The 19,711-nt window shown below is 41.6% G+C and overlaps 1 protein-coding gene across 2 annotated transcripts; it reads left to right on the top strand.

Annotated features, from left to right (window-relative positions):
- Positions 1-907: 907 nt before the first annotated feature.
- IDI1 (isopentenyl-diphosphate delta isomerase 1) lies at positions 908-15,050 on the top strand. 2 transcript variants are annotated; one of them, XM_030198849.1, is made up of 5 exons: positions 908-1,047; positions 5,470-5,630; positions 5,729-5,821; positions 8,847-8,977; positions 14,174-15,050. In XM_030198849.1, exons 1-5 carry the CDS (start codon positions 914-916, stop codon positions 14,489-14,491), a joined length of 837 nt encoding a protein of 278 aa, XP_030054709.1. In that variant the 5' UTR covers positions 908-913; the 3' UTR covers positions 14,492-15,050. The 2 variants fall into 2 exon arrangements, with proteins under 2 accessions (XP_030054709.1, XP_030054717.1); XM_030198857.1 differs by having other exon boundaries at positions 960-1,043.
- The last annotated feature ends 4,661 nt before the right edge of the window (positions 15,051-19,711 follow it).

Below are 19,711 nucleotides of genomic sequence, written 5' to 3'. Positions count from 1 at the left end.
ATTTGACTTTCTGTGTACAGTTACTTCAAGGTCGATATCAAAACTGATCATATTATGGTCACTGTTATCAAGCGGCCCCAGTACCATAACGTCCCTCACCAGATCATGCGCTCCACTAAGGACCAAGTCTAGAATTTTTCCTTCTCTCGTCGGCTCCTGCACCAGTTGCTCCATAAAGCTGTCCTTGATTTCATCAACAACCTAATGCCCTGATACAGCTGTTTTTATACCCTTTGTGTTAAGCAAGACCTTTAGCACTTATCTTCCAGAGAAACGTTCTGTTTTCTGTTCTCACCATGTCACTAAATCACACATTCTTCTGTTCATCCCTAACTGCACCTTTCCCAGGCCAGTTTGCACCTAGGAATGTCTTATCAGATCATAAGTCCTTGGGCCTCACCATTTACTCTGCTCTAGGGTGGACAACTTAAGTTTATAGTGTTTACTTAGGTGCTAGCAGACCATGAGCTTAGATTCAGTGAAAAGGTCAACGGAGAGAGACACTCAAGGCCTATTTTTACAGGTCTTAATCATGGATCATATTTCATAACTAGTACTATAGAAATAATAAGTAATAGTAATAATAATACCCACAATATACGCTCTAAATAAAAAAAAATTCCTTTATTAGACTTTATGGACCACGCATAGCTAGTCTATAGGCGTTTGCTATTGTTTTGGGTGCCTTTCAATTTCAATGCGGCGGCAAGACCCGCCTTCAACCTTTCAGCCCACATAATGAACCAGATAGATAGGCTTGCTATGATGACGTCTCCTGTTCTTGCTCTGAACTGCTTGGGCCAGCGACATCGGCAGTCATCACCTGATCTACTGGCGCGTGGGCGTGGCGACTGGCTGCACGTAGTCGCGTGGAGGTCAGGCCGCACGCATGCGCTTATAGATCAGGTGATCTATGGGGATGCTGGGCTGTGTGTGTGTCAGGGTGATCCTTGCTGCATCAGCCCGTGCAGAAAGTAAGTGCAGCTCCGCCGGATTATTGAAGGGAGGAGGAAGCGGTACTTGGACGTCTTGGAGAACCCTCGGTAGGTAGGTGGTTAACGAGAAGCTCGTACACTTCCTAAGGGAGTAAAGTACTTTGTTGCCGTGCTGCTCTCTAAATCCAACTTGTCTTTGAGATTGGCCGCAATAGCCCCCCCCCCCCTCCTCCACAGTTTTCCTTCTCTGACGGTTCGCCCTCCCTACGCAACTATCTGGTTTTTGTTTTTTTGGCAAGGCGGGACGCCTCAGAGGGAGGCAACTCGACAAGTTGTCATTGTGTCATAGGGAACGGGCCACCTGTAAAGCAAAGTTGCTGGGTTATTGGTGGGCAATCTCTGGTGTGGCGTTTGAATGAGAGGTGCTGGATCGCGGATAGGGAAGAGAGGAGACTTGCAAGACCGAGGAGAGTGGAAAAGAGTAGGAGAAATAGCAGACCTCGGGGAGGGGTGATCGTACCCGAAATGCGTGTGTGGATGGGTGCAAGGTGTCTGAGAGCAGCGGAATGCGTGTGATGTACAGTACTTAAATGGTTTCTCTAGTTTAATGTATGGGCTTAAAAGATCTGATGCAGGGTCAACACCTGGGAATAAAAATGCAACTGCAACAGACTCTGGGGGCTAAATATAGCATAGATTGTGCAGGCCATTATATTTGTGACATCTGTTCTGGGTTCTGCGGTAAACTGTTAAGCCCAGAAAACCATTTAGTCACCAAGGTTAGCCACTGGGTTAAAACTGTATCATCTTTTTGAAGACTTATAACATACCACTAGACTATTTTAATAAGAATACATAGTAGTCTTATTTTTAAGTGTGACCTTTCATAGAGAAGGGTTGCTTTTGAATTCCATGACTCAGTCCACTTGAGTTTTATGGTTAATGTGTTTATCTATACCTATAATGTCTCTGTTAACCGCCTGCTGTTAAACATGTTGGGGTCGATATTGAAAGTGATTTAAATGGCCAGAAACGCCTTCTGGCTGTTTGAAGTTGCTTGTTCAGAGCTAACCAGTGCTACCTTGGAGGAGGGTGGTCTCTTAGAAGGAGAGCATCACCCTGGTGAAGTAGGAAGTACTTCTGTAGCCAGGACCTGCCCACCAGGGGATGTAATATCCTCTCACACCGAAGATATGTCTCCAAGTACTGCCCAGGAGGGAAAGGTTAGGACAGCTGTTGTAGTTGGTGATTCGATCATTAGGCATATAGATAGCTGGGTGGCTGGTGGACGTGAGGATCACCTGGTGACTTGCCTGCCTGGTGCGACGGTGGCGGACCTAACGCGTCACCTAGATAGGATTTTAGATAGTGCTGGAGAGGAGCCGGCTGCCTTGGTACATGTGGGTACCAATAGGAAAATGTGGGAGAGAGGTTCTGGAAGCCAAATTTAGGCTCTTGGGTAGAAAACTAAAATCCAGATCCTCTAGGGTAGCATTTTCTGAAATGCTACCCGTTCCATGCGCAGGGCCCAAGAGACAGGCAGAGCTCGGGAGTCTCAATGTGTGGATGAGACAATGGTGCAGGGAGGAGGGTTTTAGATTTGTTAGAAACTGGGCAACATTCTGGGGAAGGGGGAGCCTATTCTGAAAGGATGGGCTCCACCTTAACCAGGCTGGGACCAGGCTGCTGGCATCGGCATTTAAAAAGGAGATAGAGCAGCTTTTAAACTAGAAACGGGGGGAAGGCCGACAGTTGCTCAAAAGCGCATGGTTCGGGATAAGGTATCTTTCAAAGATATCACCAAAACAGGGAAGATAGGGTATCCTGATCGTGAGGTTGCAAAAGAGACTGTAGTAGATCAGGTGTCCTTAAATAAAAATCGGACAAAAGATTGCACATTAATACTGTCAAGTGCTAAGCATGATGTAAATAGGATTAACAAACATACTTTGAAATGTCTATATGCGACTGCCAGGAGCCTAAGAAATAAGATGGGAGAGTTAGAATATATTGCACTAAATGAAAAAGTAGATATACTAAGCATCTCTGAGGATAACCAGTGTGACACTGTCATACCGCGGTACAAATTATATGGCAGTGGTAGGGTGGATCGAATTGGTGGAGGGGGTAGCATTGTGTATTAACGAGAGCCTTGAATCAAATAAATTGAAAATTCTGCAGGAAACAAAACACTTCTTGGAATCACTGTGGATTGAAATTCCATGTGTAAAGGGGAAAAGGATAGTGATAGGAGTGTACTATCGTCTGCCTGACCAGGATGAACAGACGGATGCAGAAATGTTATAGGAAATTAGGGATGCAAACAAACTGGGTAACACAATAGTGGGTGATTTCAATTACCCCGATATTGACTGGGTAAATGTAACATTGGGGCACACTAGGGAGGTAAAATTCCTTGATGAAATTAAGGACAGCTTTATGGAGCAGCTGGTACAGGAGCCGACGAGAGAAGGAAAAATTTTAGTTCCAGTCCTTAGTGGAGTGCCTGATCTGGTGCAGGAGGTAATGGTGCTGGGGCCGCTTGATAACAGTGATCATAATATGATCGGATTTGATATTAGCTTTGAAGTAAGTATACATAGGAAATCAAATACGTTAGCGTTTAACTTTAAAAAGACTGATAAAATGAGAAAAACAGTGGAAAAAAAACTTAGAGGAGCGGCTGCGAGGGTAAAAAATTGACATCAGGCGTAGATGCTGTTCAAAAACCACCATCCTGAAAGCTCAGGCCAACTATATTCTGCGTATTTAAAAAAGAAGGACGGAAAACCAAACGACAGCTGTCGTGGTTAAAAAGTGAGTTGAAGGAAGCTATTAGAGCTAAAAGAAAATCCTTTATAAAATGGATGAAGAAACCGACTGAAAATAATAAGAAACAGCATAAGGAATGTCAAGCTGACGAGTCGTAGAAACTTAATGAATTCTTTGTAAACCTGGAGGATGTAATGGGGCAGTTCTGCAAACTGAAGAGTAGCAAATCTCCTGGACCGGATGGTATTCATCCCAGAGTACTGATAGAACTGAAAAATTAGCCTGCGGAGCTATTGTTAGTAATATGTAATTTATCCTTAAAATCAAGGGTGGCCAATGTAACTCCGACTTTTTAAAAAAGGTTCCAGAGGAGATCCGGGAAATTAGAGACCGGTGAGTCTGACGTCAGTGCCGGGCAAAATGGTAGAGACTATTATTAATAACAAATTTACAGAGCATATTCAAAAGCATGGATTGATGAGACAAATTCAACATGGATTTAGTGAAGGGCAATCTTGCCTCACCAATCTACTACATTTCTTTGAAGGGGTGAACAAACGTGAATAAAGGGGAGCTGGTTGATATTGTGTATCTGGATTTTCCAAAGTACCTCATGAAAGACTCCAGAGGAAATTGGAGAGTCATGGGATAGGAGGTTGTGTTCTATTGTGGATTAAAAACTGGTTAAAAGATAGAAAACAGAGACTAGGGTTAAATGGTCAGTATTCTCAATGGAGAAGGGTAATTCGTGGGGTTCCCCAGGGGTCTGTGCTGGGACCGCTGCTTTTTAACATATTTGTAAATGACCTAGAGATGGGAGTAACTAGTGAGGTAATTAAATTTGCTGATGACACAAAGTTATTCAAAGTCATTAAATCGCAGGAGGATTGTGAAAAATTACAAGAGGACCTTACGAGACTGGGAGACTGGGTGTCTAAATGGCAGGTGACATTTAATGTGAGCAAGTGCAAAGTGATGAATGTGGGAAAGAGGAACTCGAATTATAGCTACATCATGCAAGGTTCCAAGTTAGGAGTCATAGACCAAGATACTCCTCCAAGGAATGGAAAACAAAAATGAGGATGTTATAATGCCTTTGTATCGCTCCATGGTACAACCGCACCTCGAATATTGTGTTCAATTCTGGTCGCCGCATCTCAAAAAAGATATAGTGGAATTAGAAAAGGTGCAGAGAAGGGCGACGAAAATGATAAAGGGGATGGGACGACTTCCCTATGAGGAAAGGCTAAAGCGGCTAGGGCTCTTCAGCTTGGAGAAAAGGCGGCTGAGGGGAGATATGATAGAGGTCTATAAAATAATGAGTGGAGTTGAATGGGTAGATGTGAAGCATCTGTTTACGCTTTCCAAAAGGACTAGGGGGCATGCGATGAAGCTACAATGTAGTAAATTTAAAATGAATTGGAGAAACTTTTTCTTTACTCAACGTGTAATTAAACTCTGGAATTCGTTGCCAGAGAATGTAGTAAAGGCGGTTAGCTTAGCAGAGTTTAAAAAAGGTTTGGACGGCTTCCTAAAGGAAAAGTCCATAGACCATTATTAAATGGACTAGGGGAAAAGCCATTATTTCTGGGATATGCAGCATAAAATGTCTTGTACTTTTTTTGGGATCTTGCCAGGTATTTGTGACCTGGGTTGGCCACTGTTGGAAACAGGATGCTAGGCTTGATGGACCTTTGGTCTTTCCCAGTACGGCAGTACTTATGTACTTGCGTACTTATGTCTGTCTTCATTATGTTTACAGGAAGAAAAGCACAGCAGTGATGCCAGAAATAGACACAGATCATCTGGATCAGCGACAGGTTCAGCTTCTAGAGGAGATGTGTATTGTTGTTAATGCCAGTGACCAGAAAATTGGTGCTGAGACCAAGAAGAACTGCCACTTGAACGAGAACATTGATAAGGGTACAGAGCTATATAATTCAAACTAGGTGGTCAAAATACTTTCATTTTATGGAAATGTTGTTTCTCTGCATTTATTTATTTGTTTTAATCTATTTTAGGATTATTGCACCGAGCTTTCAGCGTTTTCCTGTTCAACTCAGAGAAAAAGCTGTTATTGCAACAAAGATCTGATGCTAAAATCACCTTTCCAGGTTGGTATAGAAGCTTAAACTTATTTTGCAAAATATAGAAAAAGTATCTTTGAGCTGTTCGTAGCCTATGGCTAAAAGAGCTCTCTTTATGTATAGCTTTTACATAAGTTTCAGGTGCTCTAGAGCAATGTTTCTAAACTGTTTCTGGAGTATCCTGTTAACCAGTCTGGATGCACTATTTCAAGTTCATTCAAGTCTCAGATGTATATCTATCCGTTATTCTCCTCCCCCTCCCCCAGACTAGTTCTAGGCATGTAGGTTTTGTCTCCTTTTACCAACAGATGGAGACAGAACAGATGCTTGTGGACCCTGTTCTATATAGAGCACTGTGCAGTCTGCAGCTCATTAGTGTTCTTTCTCCAGCAGATTACAAACTGCAACCCCTGAAAGTTTGGCAGAACTCCTGGGGACTGGTTGGAAAGCCGATAGATTGACAGTGGAGTAGTGGCAGAGTTGGGGTCCCTTTCCTTGCCTCTTACTTAAAGCAAGCCCAGATAAGCCTGAAGTAATCTCCACCCTAGGCAGAAAGGTGTCAGCTCTACTGTCCAGAATGATACAGTTTGTGTGGTGGTTTTTTTTTTTTTGTTTGTTTTTTTTAAGGCAGCGAGGCTGCATAACAAAGGTAAGGAAGCCTGAAGAAAGCTCTATCAGAGCTGGCTGGGTGAGAGGTCCTTAGGCTGAGCCTGAGGTGGTAAGCTGGAGGGTGGGTGGGTAGGACTGTAGCAGCAGTTGAAGCATGTTGGGAGTGATATATGCCTGGTAGCTGGTGGTAGTGTCAGGTAGCATTGCACTGGCAGCTCCGTCTGAGTATGCAATATGCTGTTCTTTATAAGAACATAAGAATAGACATATTGGCTCAGACCAATGGTCAATCTAACCCAGTATCCTGCTTCCAACAGTGGCCAATGTAGTTCACAAGTACCTGGCAGAAACCCAACTAGTATCAACATTCCATTCTACCAATCCCAGGGCAAGCAGTGGCTTCCTCTATGGCCATCCTTTCCTCCAGGAACTTGTCCAAACGTTTTTTTTTTTAAACCACATCCTCCAGCATCAAGTTCCTGAGCTTAACTATTCTTTTGAGTGAAAAAAATATTTCCCCCTATTTATTGTAAAAGTATTGTAATTTAATTGAGTGTCCCCTGGTCTTTGTACTTCCTGAAAGAGCAAAAAATCGATTAATTTCTACCCATTCTGCACCACTCAGGATTTTATAGATCTAATAATATCCCCCCTCAGCCGTCTGTTTTCAAAGCTGAAGAACCCTAGCCTCTTTAGCCTCCCCTCAATATAGGAGGAGTTCCATCCCCTGTATCATTTTAAACCTTTTCTAATTCCACTTTATATTATTTTTTGAGATATGGTGAGCAGAATTGAATTGCTCAAGGTGATGTCGCACCATGGAGTGATAGAGGCATTATAATATTCTTGGTCTTATTTAGCATAATTTTTCCTAATAATTCCTAGCATCCTGTTTGCTTTTATGGACCGTCACCACACACTGGTCAGAAGACTTCAGCATATTGTCTACAGTAACATCTAGATCTTTTTCTTGCGTGCTGACTCTTAAGGTGGACCCTAGCATCACCTGGATTGGCCACTGCTGGAAACAGAATGCTGGGCTTGATGGACCTTTGGTCCATCCCAGTATGGCTAGGCTTGATGGACCTTTGGTCTGTCCCATTATGGCAACACTTATGTACTTATGTAACTGTACACCAGGCAATCTTCTTCTCTTCTCCTTCTCTTTCTCATGCCCAGCATTGGCATTCCTCTGGGTCAGGTGACACATAGACCAATCACCAGCCATCTCTGTCCAGCAAAATACCCACAGTCATGACAATGAGAGGCCTTGTGTTCTTCCAGCAAGAATATCTTATCAGACACAATCCTGGCAGTACCAAACTCCCCTCCATGATTCACAGATGTACTGGAGACTGTCTCTGTGAAAATCACTTCTCTGCCTTTTCAGGAGATAACTGGAAGCTAGGTTGAAGTCAACAATGTGTCCTTGGATGAAGTCAGCAGCACAGCTATGACAAGAAGTAGTTTTCCTTGAAGAAAACTGGTTTCTGTTGTATTCAGGCCTCAAGCTGCAGAATCCATATTAGTTCAGGAAAAGATGGTTCAGGCCTAACCAGCAAAGGTGAGACAACACGAAAAGACCCCTACCAGCAATCCTTGGTTCCAATTCTGGACATTTGCCGGGCAGCCACAGGGTCATCCTCAAATTAGTTTGTGAAGTATTACTGTTTGGATGTGCAGGCCAGGAGGGAGGCAGATTTTGGGGCTATGATGTTGGCTTAGGGTCTGTTTCCTGCACTCATTAGGTACTGCTTTGCGCTGGGAACGGTCTGGAGCAGATGTTAAGGAAGGAGAAATTAGATCTTACCTGCTAATTTATTTTCCCTTAGTTTCTCCAGACCATTCCCAAACCCACCTGGGGTTGTATTTTGATCTGCCGGGGTTTTTTTTTTGTTTGTTTGTTTTCTGTGGCAGTTTTCTTTCTATTTCTTTTCAGGTTGGTCTCTGGACTGTGGAAGGAGCAACCCATAAGCAAAAACAACAACAAAACAAAAAATACAAATGGACCATGCATGCAATTTCCGCTCTCAGCCCTGGTGGTTAGCTTTCAGGTCACAGTCTTTCTCAGCAGGCAGGCACTCTGATTTTGTGTGGTGGTTCTTGTTTTCCTCTGGAATTTCTTCTGGGGTCTCTGTTGTTCTGTTACCACCATTTACCATTAGAAATACTGAGGGAGCAGGACTGCACAGGGGTTGTTACACTTAAGTCTCCCCGTCTGCTGATAGGAGGGCATATTACCCACTTATTGGGATTGGTCTGGAAAGACTAAAGTAAAGAAATGAAATGAGCAGGTAAGATCTAATTTCTCCTTCTGCATGCATGATCTCCAGTAAGTTACACTGTACTCTTTTACATCCCAGATGTATACAAGCAGCTGCACTTCATTTTGATTGTATGTAGCAAAATGCATTGTGTACTGAGGTTACTATTGATTTTGTAGGTTGCTTTACCAACACTTGCTGTAGTCACCCACTAAACAACCCACTGGAACTGGAAGAACACAAGGCTCTTGGTGTAAGACGAGCAGCCCAGAGGCGTCTGAAAGCAGAGCTTGGAATCCCCATGGACCAGGTAGCATATGGCATTTACTATAAATAATATAACATGTGTTGCTGATCCCATTAGTGCAGAAGAAAGCATCTTGTTAAAGAGAAGGACTCTGCATATATTTCTAATACAACAATAGTGGCACAGTAGTAGTGGTGGTTTTTAATTATTTCCAGTAGTCTTGAGTTTATTGTTGGGCATTGGTTATTTACTTTTCACCCTACAACATAATGCTGTTTTGTTGACACTACTAACAGGTGACTCTGGTTCAGGGTAATAGTGATTCTAATGGAATGGCAGTGGAATGTAAACCAGGGAAGCCCACTTCAAGTCCTTCTGCTTCGTGTCATATTGGGCAAGTCATCTAAATGTCCATTACGTTAGGTGCAAGATTTGTAAGCATTTTTAGGACAGGGAAATACCTAAAAAAAGGACATTTTCAGTAAGTCTGAATTGGGGTGTTTTGCTCATTGTGTCCACAAAAAAAAGGTCCATCTTGGAGCTACTTTCAAAAACATATGGGCTTATGTTTTGAAAATGGCTCAAAGATAGTTTTTGCACAAAAGACATCTAAAAATAAGTAATTGTCCAGACTGACATGTCCAGCTTACAAATGCACAAGAATGTCTGTCTGTCCGGCCAGCCGGCCTCATTTTGAGAGAAAAAGCCACATAAGATGTTCCTGTAGATCAGAGGGGCAGCCTAGTGGTCAGTGCAGTGAACTTTAAACAATGGTACCTAGGTGCAATTCCCATCATGGTTCCTTTTATTTTGTAGTGTGAGCCCTCCAGGAACAGAATAAAAGCTACTGTGCCTACCTGTGCACCACTACAATAGCCTTCAAGCCTGCAGGTGTCTCCTTTATGTAGGTACAGTAGGTAATTTGTTTTTGGAGATCCCCTTATTCAGTCTACTGTACTGACCACTACGGGAGCTGCTTTGTTGGGTATGCCCATGATATCTGATGCTGTCATAGTGCCTGGTATCCCCTTTTAGTTTCACTTTTTAAGGGAGGGGAACAGCATCAACTGGGGAATTATGGAAGGGTCAAGCATTAAGCCCTCCGGTGGTCAGCTAGTCAGTCAGAGTACTGTTTTGTTACTTGGACGTGATTGAAACTGGTCTAAATACAAACATCCGTCTTTTTTTTTTTTGACTTGGACATGTCTTCTTGTTCCATTGTTGCTGAACAATGTCCTAATTTTGGGCCCCACCCAAAACACACCTCTGTAGGGCTAATTAGGTGATTAGCCAGTAAACTAATTAGCTAACAATTACTCTGGTTAGAGTTCGTGGCTTACCTTGTCTGGAGTACGATTTTTGCCCTAAAGTGGTCCCAAAACAAAGAAAAGGGTTCTCGTGAAGGATATGAGAGGAGAATTCCACACTTTGAAAATATATATTACAATTTATTGGTAATATTAAAAAAATAAATAAAATGTGCATGTATAATAGAGAAGGATAGATATATTAGTATGACAATGCAATGAACCAAACTTAGCAACAAGACTTATCAGTATATGCTAGAACGGTAAGACAACAATATTAGTGCAACTAATAATTATTCCTGAGACATAACTAACGGTGCTAATCTAAGAAATGTTCCCAAAGCGGTGAAGATCACGGTTAGTGCTTCCAAATTCAATATCTTGAAGTAGCTTTCAACAAGTCAAAGTATTATCATTTGTTCAGGGTATGAAAAAGCAAATCCCCTTGATCAGGGCTATAATAAAAAAATATCACATGAGGGATAACAACACCACCTTCTTTTTCAAACTCCAGAGATTAAAGAGGTTATCAATAATAAAATCCTCAGGTTAGAGACTGTCCTCCAGTATATATATATATATATATATATATATATACACACACACACACACATCAAAGAATATATATGAAACATCTATGTGCTATAAAAACATTTGAAAAATTAGTTCAACGGGGCTGTCATGATAGGTCGACTTTACTATCTGTAACCTGCCTGCTGCCTAGGCTCGCCTTGTACTAGTCAAGATACCTGGTTCAGTTTATCGCAGAAGCCTGGAGTACGAAGTACGTACCCATTTCTCAGCTAACCTGCTAGTCATACTGTACAGACTCAATTATCTGACTTTCACTACTCTGACTCTGGCGTATCCACCAGACATCCCCCCCCCCCCCCCAAGTGATGTCACTATTAAGATGTTAAGAAGCGCTTGGCTTCTCATTCCATTTTCTGGCGTAGCACAGAGGGAAGTCTTGCACTTGAGACAATGTTTCGGACCCCGGGCCCTACTTTTATCACAAAACAGCACCATTGTGAGCCGGAACCCTACTTTTACTTCACAGTGAGTTTTACTCTTTCTGCAACATTTTAAATAGGTAGATAATATACTACAGTATTGTATTAGTAGTATTCTCTTTCAAATCTGATAGTCAAAAGAGGAAAAAAGTTGTTTTATTTATAGAGCAGAAACGACACTTTAAAAAAAAGATAAGGTTTTCGTAAGGCTTGTTTAGTGGGTAAGAAGTGTGTACTTGTCAATTGGACTACACAAAGCGCTCCCTCATGTTGGCAGCGGCACAATAGACTTCATGCTTTGCTTACGATGGAACTTAGAGATTCTCAAATTAACTTTAAGACGCAACGGAGATGATTCTGATGAAGACCTCGCATGAGGCTGAATACATAATTGTAAAAGTCGGTCATAGTGAAATAATGAAGGCAATTGTGGTTGCATTGGCATATGTGGAACAACAAGAGGGAGTTATGTAATGTTGAGACGCTGGCGTGACCTTGCAGCGAGGAAGAGAAGTAAAATGGGAAAAATCACAAAACTCCACTAAACACTATCATTTATGTTTAGGTTGTATTGCTACTACATAGCAGTCTAAATCATTGTGTATTTACACAAGGTATAGTAATTGTTTTACTGCTCCAATCATGCTGCAGAATGTACTATAGTTTTGTTAATAAAGAATGTTTCAAAATCGAGAACTTTACACCTTTTGTCTATGCATTGTTTGAAGGGTTACCGTTGTTTTCCATGTTATCCAACAATGGGTTGGTGCTGTTTACGTTGGATAATCAAGACAGTACTGTATAGCAAGGCATATTTATCCACTCCTACCCTAGCTAAGATAATTTTCAAGTACCATTGTGACTTCATGTGCAATTTTCTTTAAATTACACACTTTGGGTCCTGTTTACTAAGGTGCACTAGCATTTTTAGTGTGTACTAAAAATCAGTGCATGCTAGATACTTGAGCGCACTGTTCATCGCTGCTTTCTTGACTTTCTTTCATCTCATGCTGTTCTTGACCCACTCCAATCTGGCTTTCGCCCTCATCACCCAACTGAAACTGCACTTACAAAAGTTTCTAACGACCTGTTTCTGGCCAAATCCAAAGGTCTCTATTCTATCCTCATCCTTCTCGATCTATCCGCTGCTTTTGACACTATTGATCACAGTCTGCTCCTTGATACGCTGTCTTCACTTGGATTCCAGGGCTCTGTTCTTTCCTGGTTCTCCTCCTACCTCTCGCTTCGTACACTCTGGTGGATCCTCTTGCACTTCTATCCCACTACCAATCGGTGTACCTCAAGGTTCTGTTCTCGGTCCTCTCCTAGTCTCCATCTACACTTCTTCCCTTGGCTCTCTGATATCATCCCATGACTTTCAATATCATCTCTACACTGACGATTCCCAGATCTACCTCTCTACCCCCGAAATCTCAACCAGCATCCAGACCAGTTTCAGCCTGCTTATCTGATATCGCTGCCTGGATGTCTCGGCGTCATCTGAAACTTAACATGGCCAAAACCGAGCTTCTCATCTTCCCCCTAAACCCACCTCTCCTCTCCCCCCTTTATCTATTTTTGTGGATAGCACTCTCTTTCTCCCTGTCTCATCAGCTCGTAACCTTGGGGTCATCTTCAACTCCTCTCTCCTTCTCTGCTCACATTCAGCAGATTGCCAAAACCTGTCATTTCTTTCTCTATAACATCAGCAAAATCTGTCCCTTCATCTCTGAGCACTCTACCAGAACCCTCATCCACCTCTCACCTAGATTACTGCAGCCTGCTTCTCACCGGCCTCCCACTTAGCCATCTCTCTCCTCGTCAATCAGTCCAAAATTCTGCTGCGTGACTCATTTTCTGCCAAAGTCACTATGCTCACATTAGCCCTCTCCTCAAGTCACTTCACTGGCTCCCTATCCGTTTTTGCATTGAATTCAAACTCCTGCTGACCTATAAGTGCATTCATGCTGCCGCTCCCCAGTACCTCTCCACTCTTGTCTCTCCCTACACCCCCCCCCTCGGATACTCCGCTCTGTAGATAAATCTCTCTTGTCTGTCCCCTTCTCCTCTACTGCTAATTCCAGACTCTGTTCCTTTTATCTCACTGCACCTCGCGCCTGGAATAGACTTCCTGAGCCTGTACGTCTAGCCCCGTCTTTGGCCGTTTTCAAGTCCAGGCTAAAAGCCCACCTATTTGACACTGCTTTTGACTCCTAACCTTTACTCACTTGCCCTGTACTCCACCTCTTTAATTCCCTTGCCTCTTAATTGTTCTGTTTGCCTGTCTTATTTAGATTGTGAGCTCATTGAGCAGGGACTGTTTTCATGTATGGTGTACAGCGCTGCATACGCCTTGTAGCGCTATAGAAGTGATAAATAGTAGTAGTAATGCTTGCGACACCCATAGGAATATATGGGTGTGTCTAGCATTAGCGTGTGCTAAACCGCTGGTGTGCCTACAGCGGGGCTTAATAAACAAGCCCCTTTATTTTCTAATTCCTGTTATTCTATTCATATGTTTCATCTTTGTTTACACCCTGTACTCTCTATTAAGATGGTTTATTGCGTATGGTGTTGATATTGGAATATATGCCAGCATTAATTATTTGCAAGAAAAGTAAATTTCAGCAAAATACTGTGACTCATAATCTGTATGGTTCATTTGAAGGTCACTCAGGTCCTTGAATCGTTTGAGTTTTGTTTATATTATTATTTTTTATATATATGTTATGTATATTGTTTAATAAGATTAACCAGTCTGATCAGAGCTTTGTCTCTGTGTCGTTCTTTACTGCCAAGGTCTTGGCAATGCTAATATAGCCCTTCACCTATAAAAGGTTCCCTATGCCGATCTTACTGTCTTAAATGTATACCAGAAGGTAGCCTTTCACACCCTGACCTACTTCATGCAAAAATTACAGTGTAGCTTTTGATTGCAGGCTACACCAGATGAGCTCAAGTACTTGACACGGATCTACTACAAAGCCCAGTCTGATGGTATTTGGGGAGAACATGAAATTGACTACATTCTGTTTCTGCAAAAAGATGTAACAATAAACCCAGATCCGAACGAGATTAAAAGCTACTGCTACGTTACAAAAGAAGAACTTAAAGAACTCTTCAAAAAAGCAGAACACGATGAAATTAAGGTTACTCCTTGGTTTAAGCTTATTACAGAGACATTTCTCTTTAAATGGTGGGATAACTTGCATAATTTAAATGCATTTGAAGATCATGATAAAATTCACAGAATGTAAATCTTAGTGAAAATGTATGAATAGAGATAACTGTATTAGAGGTGCCCCTCTTTCCCCTGCATAGCAGTTTGAGTATATGTAAATACAGAAATGAATACCAGTTAGAGAAATCTTAATACATTCTATTTGCTGTGTGTTCTAGGATATCTACTGCCTTGTTTGGTTTCCCTAACCAGTGACATGAATGTTTTATGTTGCAACTGGTAAATGCAAGAGAGCAGACAACGATTTAAACCACGGGTTGGGGTGGGGGGTTCTCAGTGAACAAAGCATAGCTCAGCCACTATAAAATCAGACCTATTAGGAGCTTTAGTGCCATTGTATATTTAGTCTTGTGCTGGTTCTGAGGTGGGCAATAGCATTTCCAAAGTCAGTTGTCCTACAGCTTTGATCATATGCTTTAAGGGTCTAGGCGGGAGACAAGTTTTAGTTCTGCTGTTCATTATTATTCTTATAAACCCTATGAGAGAGAAACTCTTAGTCCCAGATGCACTAAACTTGTGGAGGAGTGGCCTAGTGGTTAGGGTGGTGGACTTTGGTCCTGGGGAACTGAGTTCGATTCCCACTTCAGGCACAGGCAGCTCCTTGTGACTCTGGGCAAGTCACTTAGCCCTCCATTGCCCCATGTAAGCCGCATTGAGCCTGCCATGAGTGGGAAAGCGCGGGGTACAAATGTAACAAAAAATGTAATGAAGAAATTTTCAACCGTAGCATGCATTAAAGGCCATTTTCCGACGACGCTAGCAGCTAATGAAAATGGAATGCAAACGAGTCACTTACAATTGCAATGTAGACAATTCGGGATGCACTAACCATACCGACAATTGCACCGAATCATTTACAGTGTAATATTTAACGTGAGGTCAGAGCTGTCGTTAAGGCCTGAGCTGTCATTCAGACACTGCTCCCCGCTTCTCCCTGCAGCATAAAAATCCAAGCTGGCACGTTTGAAAGTATAAATAACCCACACAAACACGTGGCTCCCTGCTTCCACCTGCATAAAAAAGAAAATCAAACCAAAAAGCAAAAAAGGATCGGGAGGGGGCAAAGGTGCTCGTCAGGATCTGAACTTTTCTTCTGTTTTTGCTACAAGAGAAACTAACAGTCATGTTTGAGGTAGGTTTGTTTTTTTGTTTTTGCCCTGCTTCATCTGTGTTTTTCCACTTGATTCAGAATAATTGGCATTTCCCCCTTCAATTCAATTCAAATTAGGTCTTATATACTGCTAAAATCCCCTTTCCATGGTTCAGTGCGCTAATAAAAGCAAGAAACATCACCAGTAGGTAGAACTCCAAGCTTTACTTTGGGCTATACAGGAGCAGTTACGATTTTCCTGAGTTTGAAGAGAGTCCTGACTAGAAACCCAGGGCCTGATATTCAGAGGGGTTTAAGCAGCTAGAAGAGGCAGGTTTTTACCCAGTTAAACCCCGCTGAGCTGGCTAGTTGTTGTTGCTATTTAGTAGCACTATGTAGTTGCCTATCTCTAATTGGCCATTCCCTAACCGAACCAATTTATTCACTGAGTTTAGCTGGGCACCAGTCTGAATATTGGCTGATGCCCAGTTAACTTATGAGTCAGTGTACATACCTGTATAGTCTAGTCTGAAGTGAGTTCAGCCTGCTGCAGGCTAAATATTACCCCCCTTACTTAATAAATCTGGTTTACAGTTGCAGTTGATAATTGTTTCATAGTACCAGTAGAGGTGTAAATACAATTTATTTGTATTTCTTGTGAAGGAAAGGTAATCACTTACTACTAAATCAGGGGTTCTCAACCCAGTTCTCAGGAGTCACCTAGCAAGCCATGTTTCCAGGATACCTACGATGAATAGGCATGAGATAAATTTATATGTACTACTTCCATTGTATGCAAATCTCTCTCATGCCTATTCATTGTGGATATCCGGGAAACCTGACTGGCTAGGTGTGTCCCCAAGTACTGAGTGGTAAACCACTGCACTAAATGAATAAGGGAAATGGGACTTGATATACCGCCTTTCTGAGGTTTTTACAACTACATTCAAAGCGGTTTACATATATTCAGGTACTTATTTTAGTACCAGGGGCAATGGAGGGTTAAGTGACTTGCCCAGAGTCACAAAGAGCTGCAGTGGGAATTGAACTCAGTTCCCCAGGATCACAGTCCACTACACTAACCACTAGGCTACTCCACCATAAGTTGGCATAAGTAGATTGATGCTGACCCTATAGAAAATTGTTTTAAAAGAAACAAATGATGGTGCTACTTTTTTTTTTGTTGTTGTATTCTGTTTTTTATAGCTTAATTTTACAACATAGACAGTGCAGGACTTAACAGTTCAAATTTCTTGGTGAAGAGGGCAGGGAATTAATGCTCAGAACTTCAACGGTAAAGCCAACAGTGCAAAATCCATACCACTGCAGCAGCTCAGTGCTCAAAGGAAATTGTATTCAAATTATATGTAACATAGTAGATGATGGCAGATAATGACCTGTACGGGTCCATCCAGTGCTGCAAAAGCAATGGGGGTGAGGGTGGGTTTGGGGGGAATATACTTGGTGTATCCACAGAAGAGTTTTGTGGTAAGCTCATCGCTAGTGCCAGGCACACCCAAAAGTGAAGCACAAATTACCACCTGTTTTCTGCATCTTAAATATAAGTGTTTCAAAAAATTTTTTAATTATTATTTGTAAGGTTTATATTTAAATGCAGGAAACAGACTCCAGTGTGTGCTGGATGACCATACAGGTCTTTTTCTGCTGTTACCTTTCAGGTTTGCTTTGATTCGCACACATTTGTCTCTTACTTCAAGTGCTTAGGACCATAAATGGGCTTCCTTCTGCTTCCAAATTAAATTAAAAAACAAACAAACAGATTTTAAAGAGAGAATTGTGAAAAATCCTCTCTTCCGCACCCTAATACCTGTTCTAAGCTGCCGTTAGGCTTTTGAGCGGTAAGGGTGGCTTTGTTTTGTGTGTTATTCTCTGAGTAGTTGGCAGGAATAGAAAATGATCTTATTAGCTTTGGTTTGCATGCTATTTGTGCTAATCTTTGGCACGCACATTGCCTCCTGTGCTACAACCCTTTGAGCCTTCTGCGCTCACTAATGCTGATGGTAGGTTTTGAACATCGACCTACTGGTGCAGGAGACTATGACAACATTAAGTCTGAATGGTGCTGTATATTGTTATATACCTGATTTGTTAATGATCCTTACAATTTAACTTAGCCTGTCAACGAAAGAAAGACCTAGCCCCGACCTATTAACACATTTTACATACTGACTTAATCATCTTCCGAAAACAATTCAGTCCTTATGTTCATTTGCTTTTAGTCATAGTGATATGTAGCTAAGGTACCTAAAAGTTTTCAGGTGGGGCTTGCCTGATCTCAACTAATGCAAATTACTTCCAGCTTTCTATTTGAGATGGCAGTGGGATTTAGTTTACTGAAGTGTGAAAAAACTAGCAAATGTGTTATATTTTGTATTGTTTTCACTAATGCAGAGAGGGGGCATCACTGGTCCATAGCACAAAATGCTCTATTTTCAAAACAGTTTTAATATAAAGAAATGTGTTCTTTCATTGATGCCTTATAACAATGTACAAGAATAAAGTATAAAATGATCATTATGGAGTGTTTTATTTCTGTTGGAAAGAATTATTCAAAAGGGGTCAAGAATGTCTGTTTGGGGCCAAAATAACAGCACCTAGTAATGGGACGAAAGGTAGCATGGGTGCAAAACTGGTAAAAAGACATGAGTACAAAACTGGGCCAAATCAGACTTGGGGTTCCAGAGATCTAAGCGCCCCCCCCTCCCCCAAAAAAAGGATCAATGCATTTCTATTGGAGAAGGCGATCCAGCTTCTGTGGTGACATTTAGAATGAAATGCATCTATTAGAGAACAGGGCAAGGCAGTTTTAAAAAGGTGGAATTCCCTACTCTTCCACATTCCCATACCGCCCACATAATCCAAAAACCCCTCCACAGCTGCCCCATCTCCTAATACATCCCCCTCTGCAATTGCCCCCACACCCAAAAATATTTTCTGCCACACCTCCTACATCCATCCTTTGCAAATTGCCCTACTCCAAAATAAACTATTCCCAACTGCCAACTTAAAACAAAACCCCTATAATTATTCACTCAAATGTTTTTTAACAGAAAACAATTCAGTACAAAAGATCCTCTGCACAAATTCTAACAATCTTCTGAAAACTGGTAAGTTTTCACAGCCTTTTGTAAACCAGTAGATCTTATGGTAGAGGGCAGCCTATTCCATAACCGAATCAAGAAATTCAATTAAGCTCGTGCCAAGGCACATTCCAATAGAAGAGCCTTAGCAGCAGGCATAACAAAATATCTCTCATCCTGTGTGCAAAGCAGTCACTTAGGGACATAGCTTGGCAATTTATGAGTCATATAATGAAACCTTGAATGCTAACACTAATGTTAAAAAAAAAAAAAAACCAAAGTGTTTATGAACAGGTAACCAATGTAATGCAGAAGAAATAGGCATAATATGGTCTTGAACGCCTACATTTTTTAAAAGTCTGTCAGCCACATTTTGGACCCATTTTGGCAATCCCATGAACAATGTGTTGCAATAATCAATATGTGAAATTACACAAGTGTAAAGCAATTACGTAAAATCAGGTTCTGCAAAATAATTTTGAATCTTAAGTAATTGACAAGTAGTAAAAAGAAGGCAATCGAGAGCTATGGCTGTCATTTAAACCTGCATCCAACAAAACTCTCTAGCTACGTACTTGGTCTTTTGCTACCATAATAATCTCTTCCCAGAGTATAGAAGGACGAGGAAACTGGCAGTATGGTGAAGGTGGAAAGAGAAAAGAAATGACAAGAAGCCCAATGCAGGAGAGTTAAGAGATGAGAGAGGAAAGCAAAAAAAACAAAGACTAGGACCAGCACAATTAAATGACCAGGCAACAAAGGAGGAAAACAGTAAATTTATTTTCTCTTTTTTTATTAGAGAGGCTTGTGCAAAAAAAAAAAAACATTCATAGCTTTGGGATGGGTGTGTCTGTTCCTCCTCCTCCATCTTCAGCAGGAGACATTAATAAGATGTTCTCTCTTGCTGCTGTGGGACCAGTTATCATAATAAGAGCTGCAAAATCTCACAGCTCTTATCATGAGACTGGTCTTATGGTAGCAGGAGATGACATTTTATTAAGGTGCCTCCTGCTGCTGATAGAGGGGAGATGGCTTCTTGGTGCCA

This window comes from Microcaecilia unicolor, chromosome 1 (assembly GCF_901765095.1).
Source record: "Microcaecilia unicolor chromosome 1, aMicUni1.1, whole genome shotgun sequence".
Lineage (NCBI taxonomy): Eukaryota > Metazoa > Chordata > Amphibia > Gymnophiona > Siphonopidae > Microcaecilia > Microcaecilia unicolor.
The sequence above is the reverse complement of the archived record's forward strand: the minus strand, read 5'-3'. Positions and strand labels throughout refer to the sequence as shown.

Bases quoted from the DNA above. Each gene is read 5' to 3' on its own strand.
- IDI1 (XM_030198849.1), top strand. From the start codon at position 914: ATGGGGATGCTGGGCTGTGTGTGTGTCAGGGTGATCCTTGCTGCATCA. The intron at 1,048-5,469 runs GTAGGTGGTTAA...TTATGTTTACAG, and splicing joins TCTTGGAGAACCCTCGGTAG to GAAGAAAAGCACAGCAGTGA. The intron at 5,822-8,846 runs GTTGGTATAGAA...TTGATTTTGTAG, and splicing joins TGCTAAAATCACCTTTCCAG to GTTGCTTTACCAACACTTGC.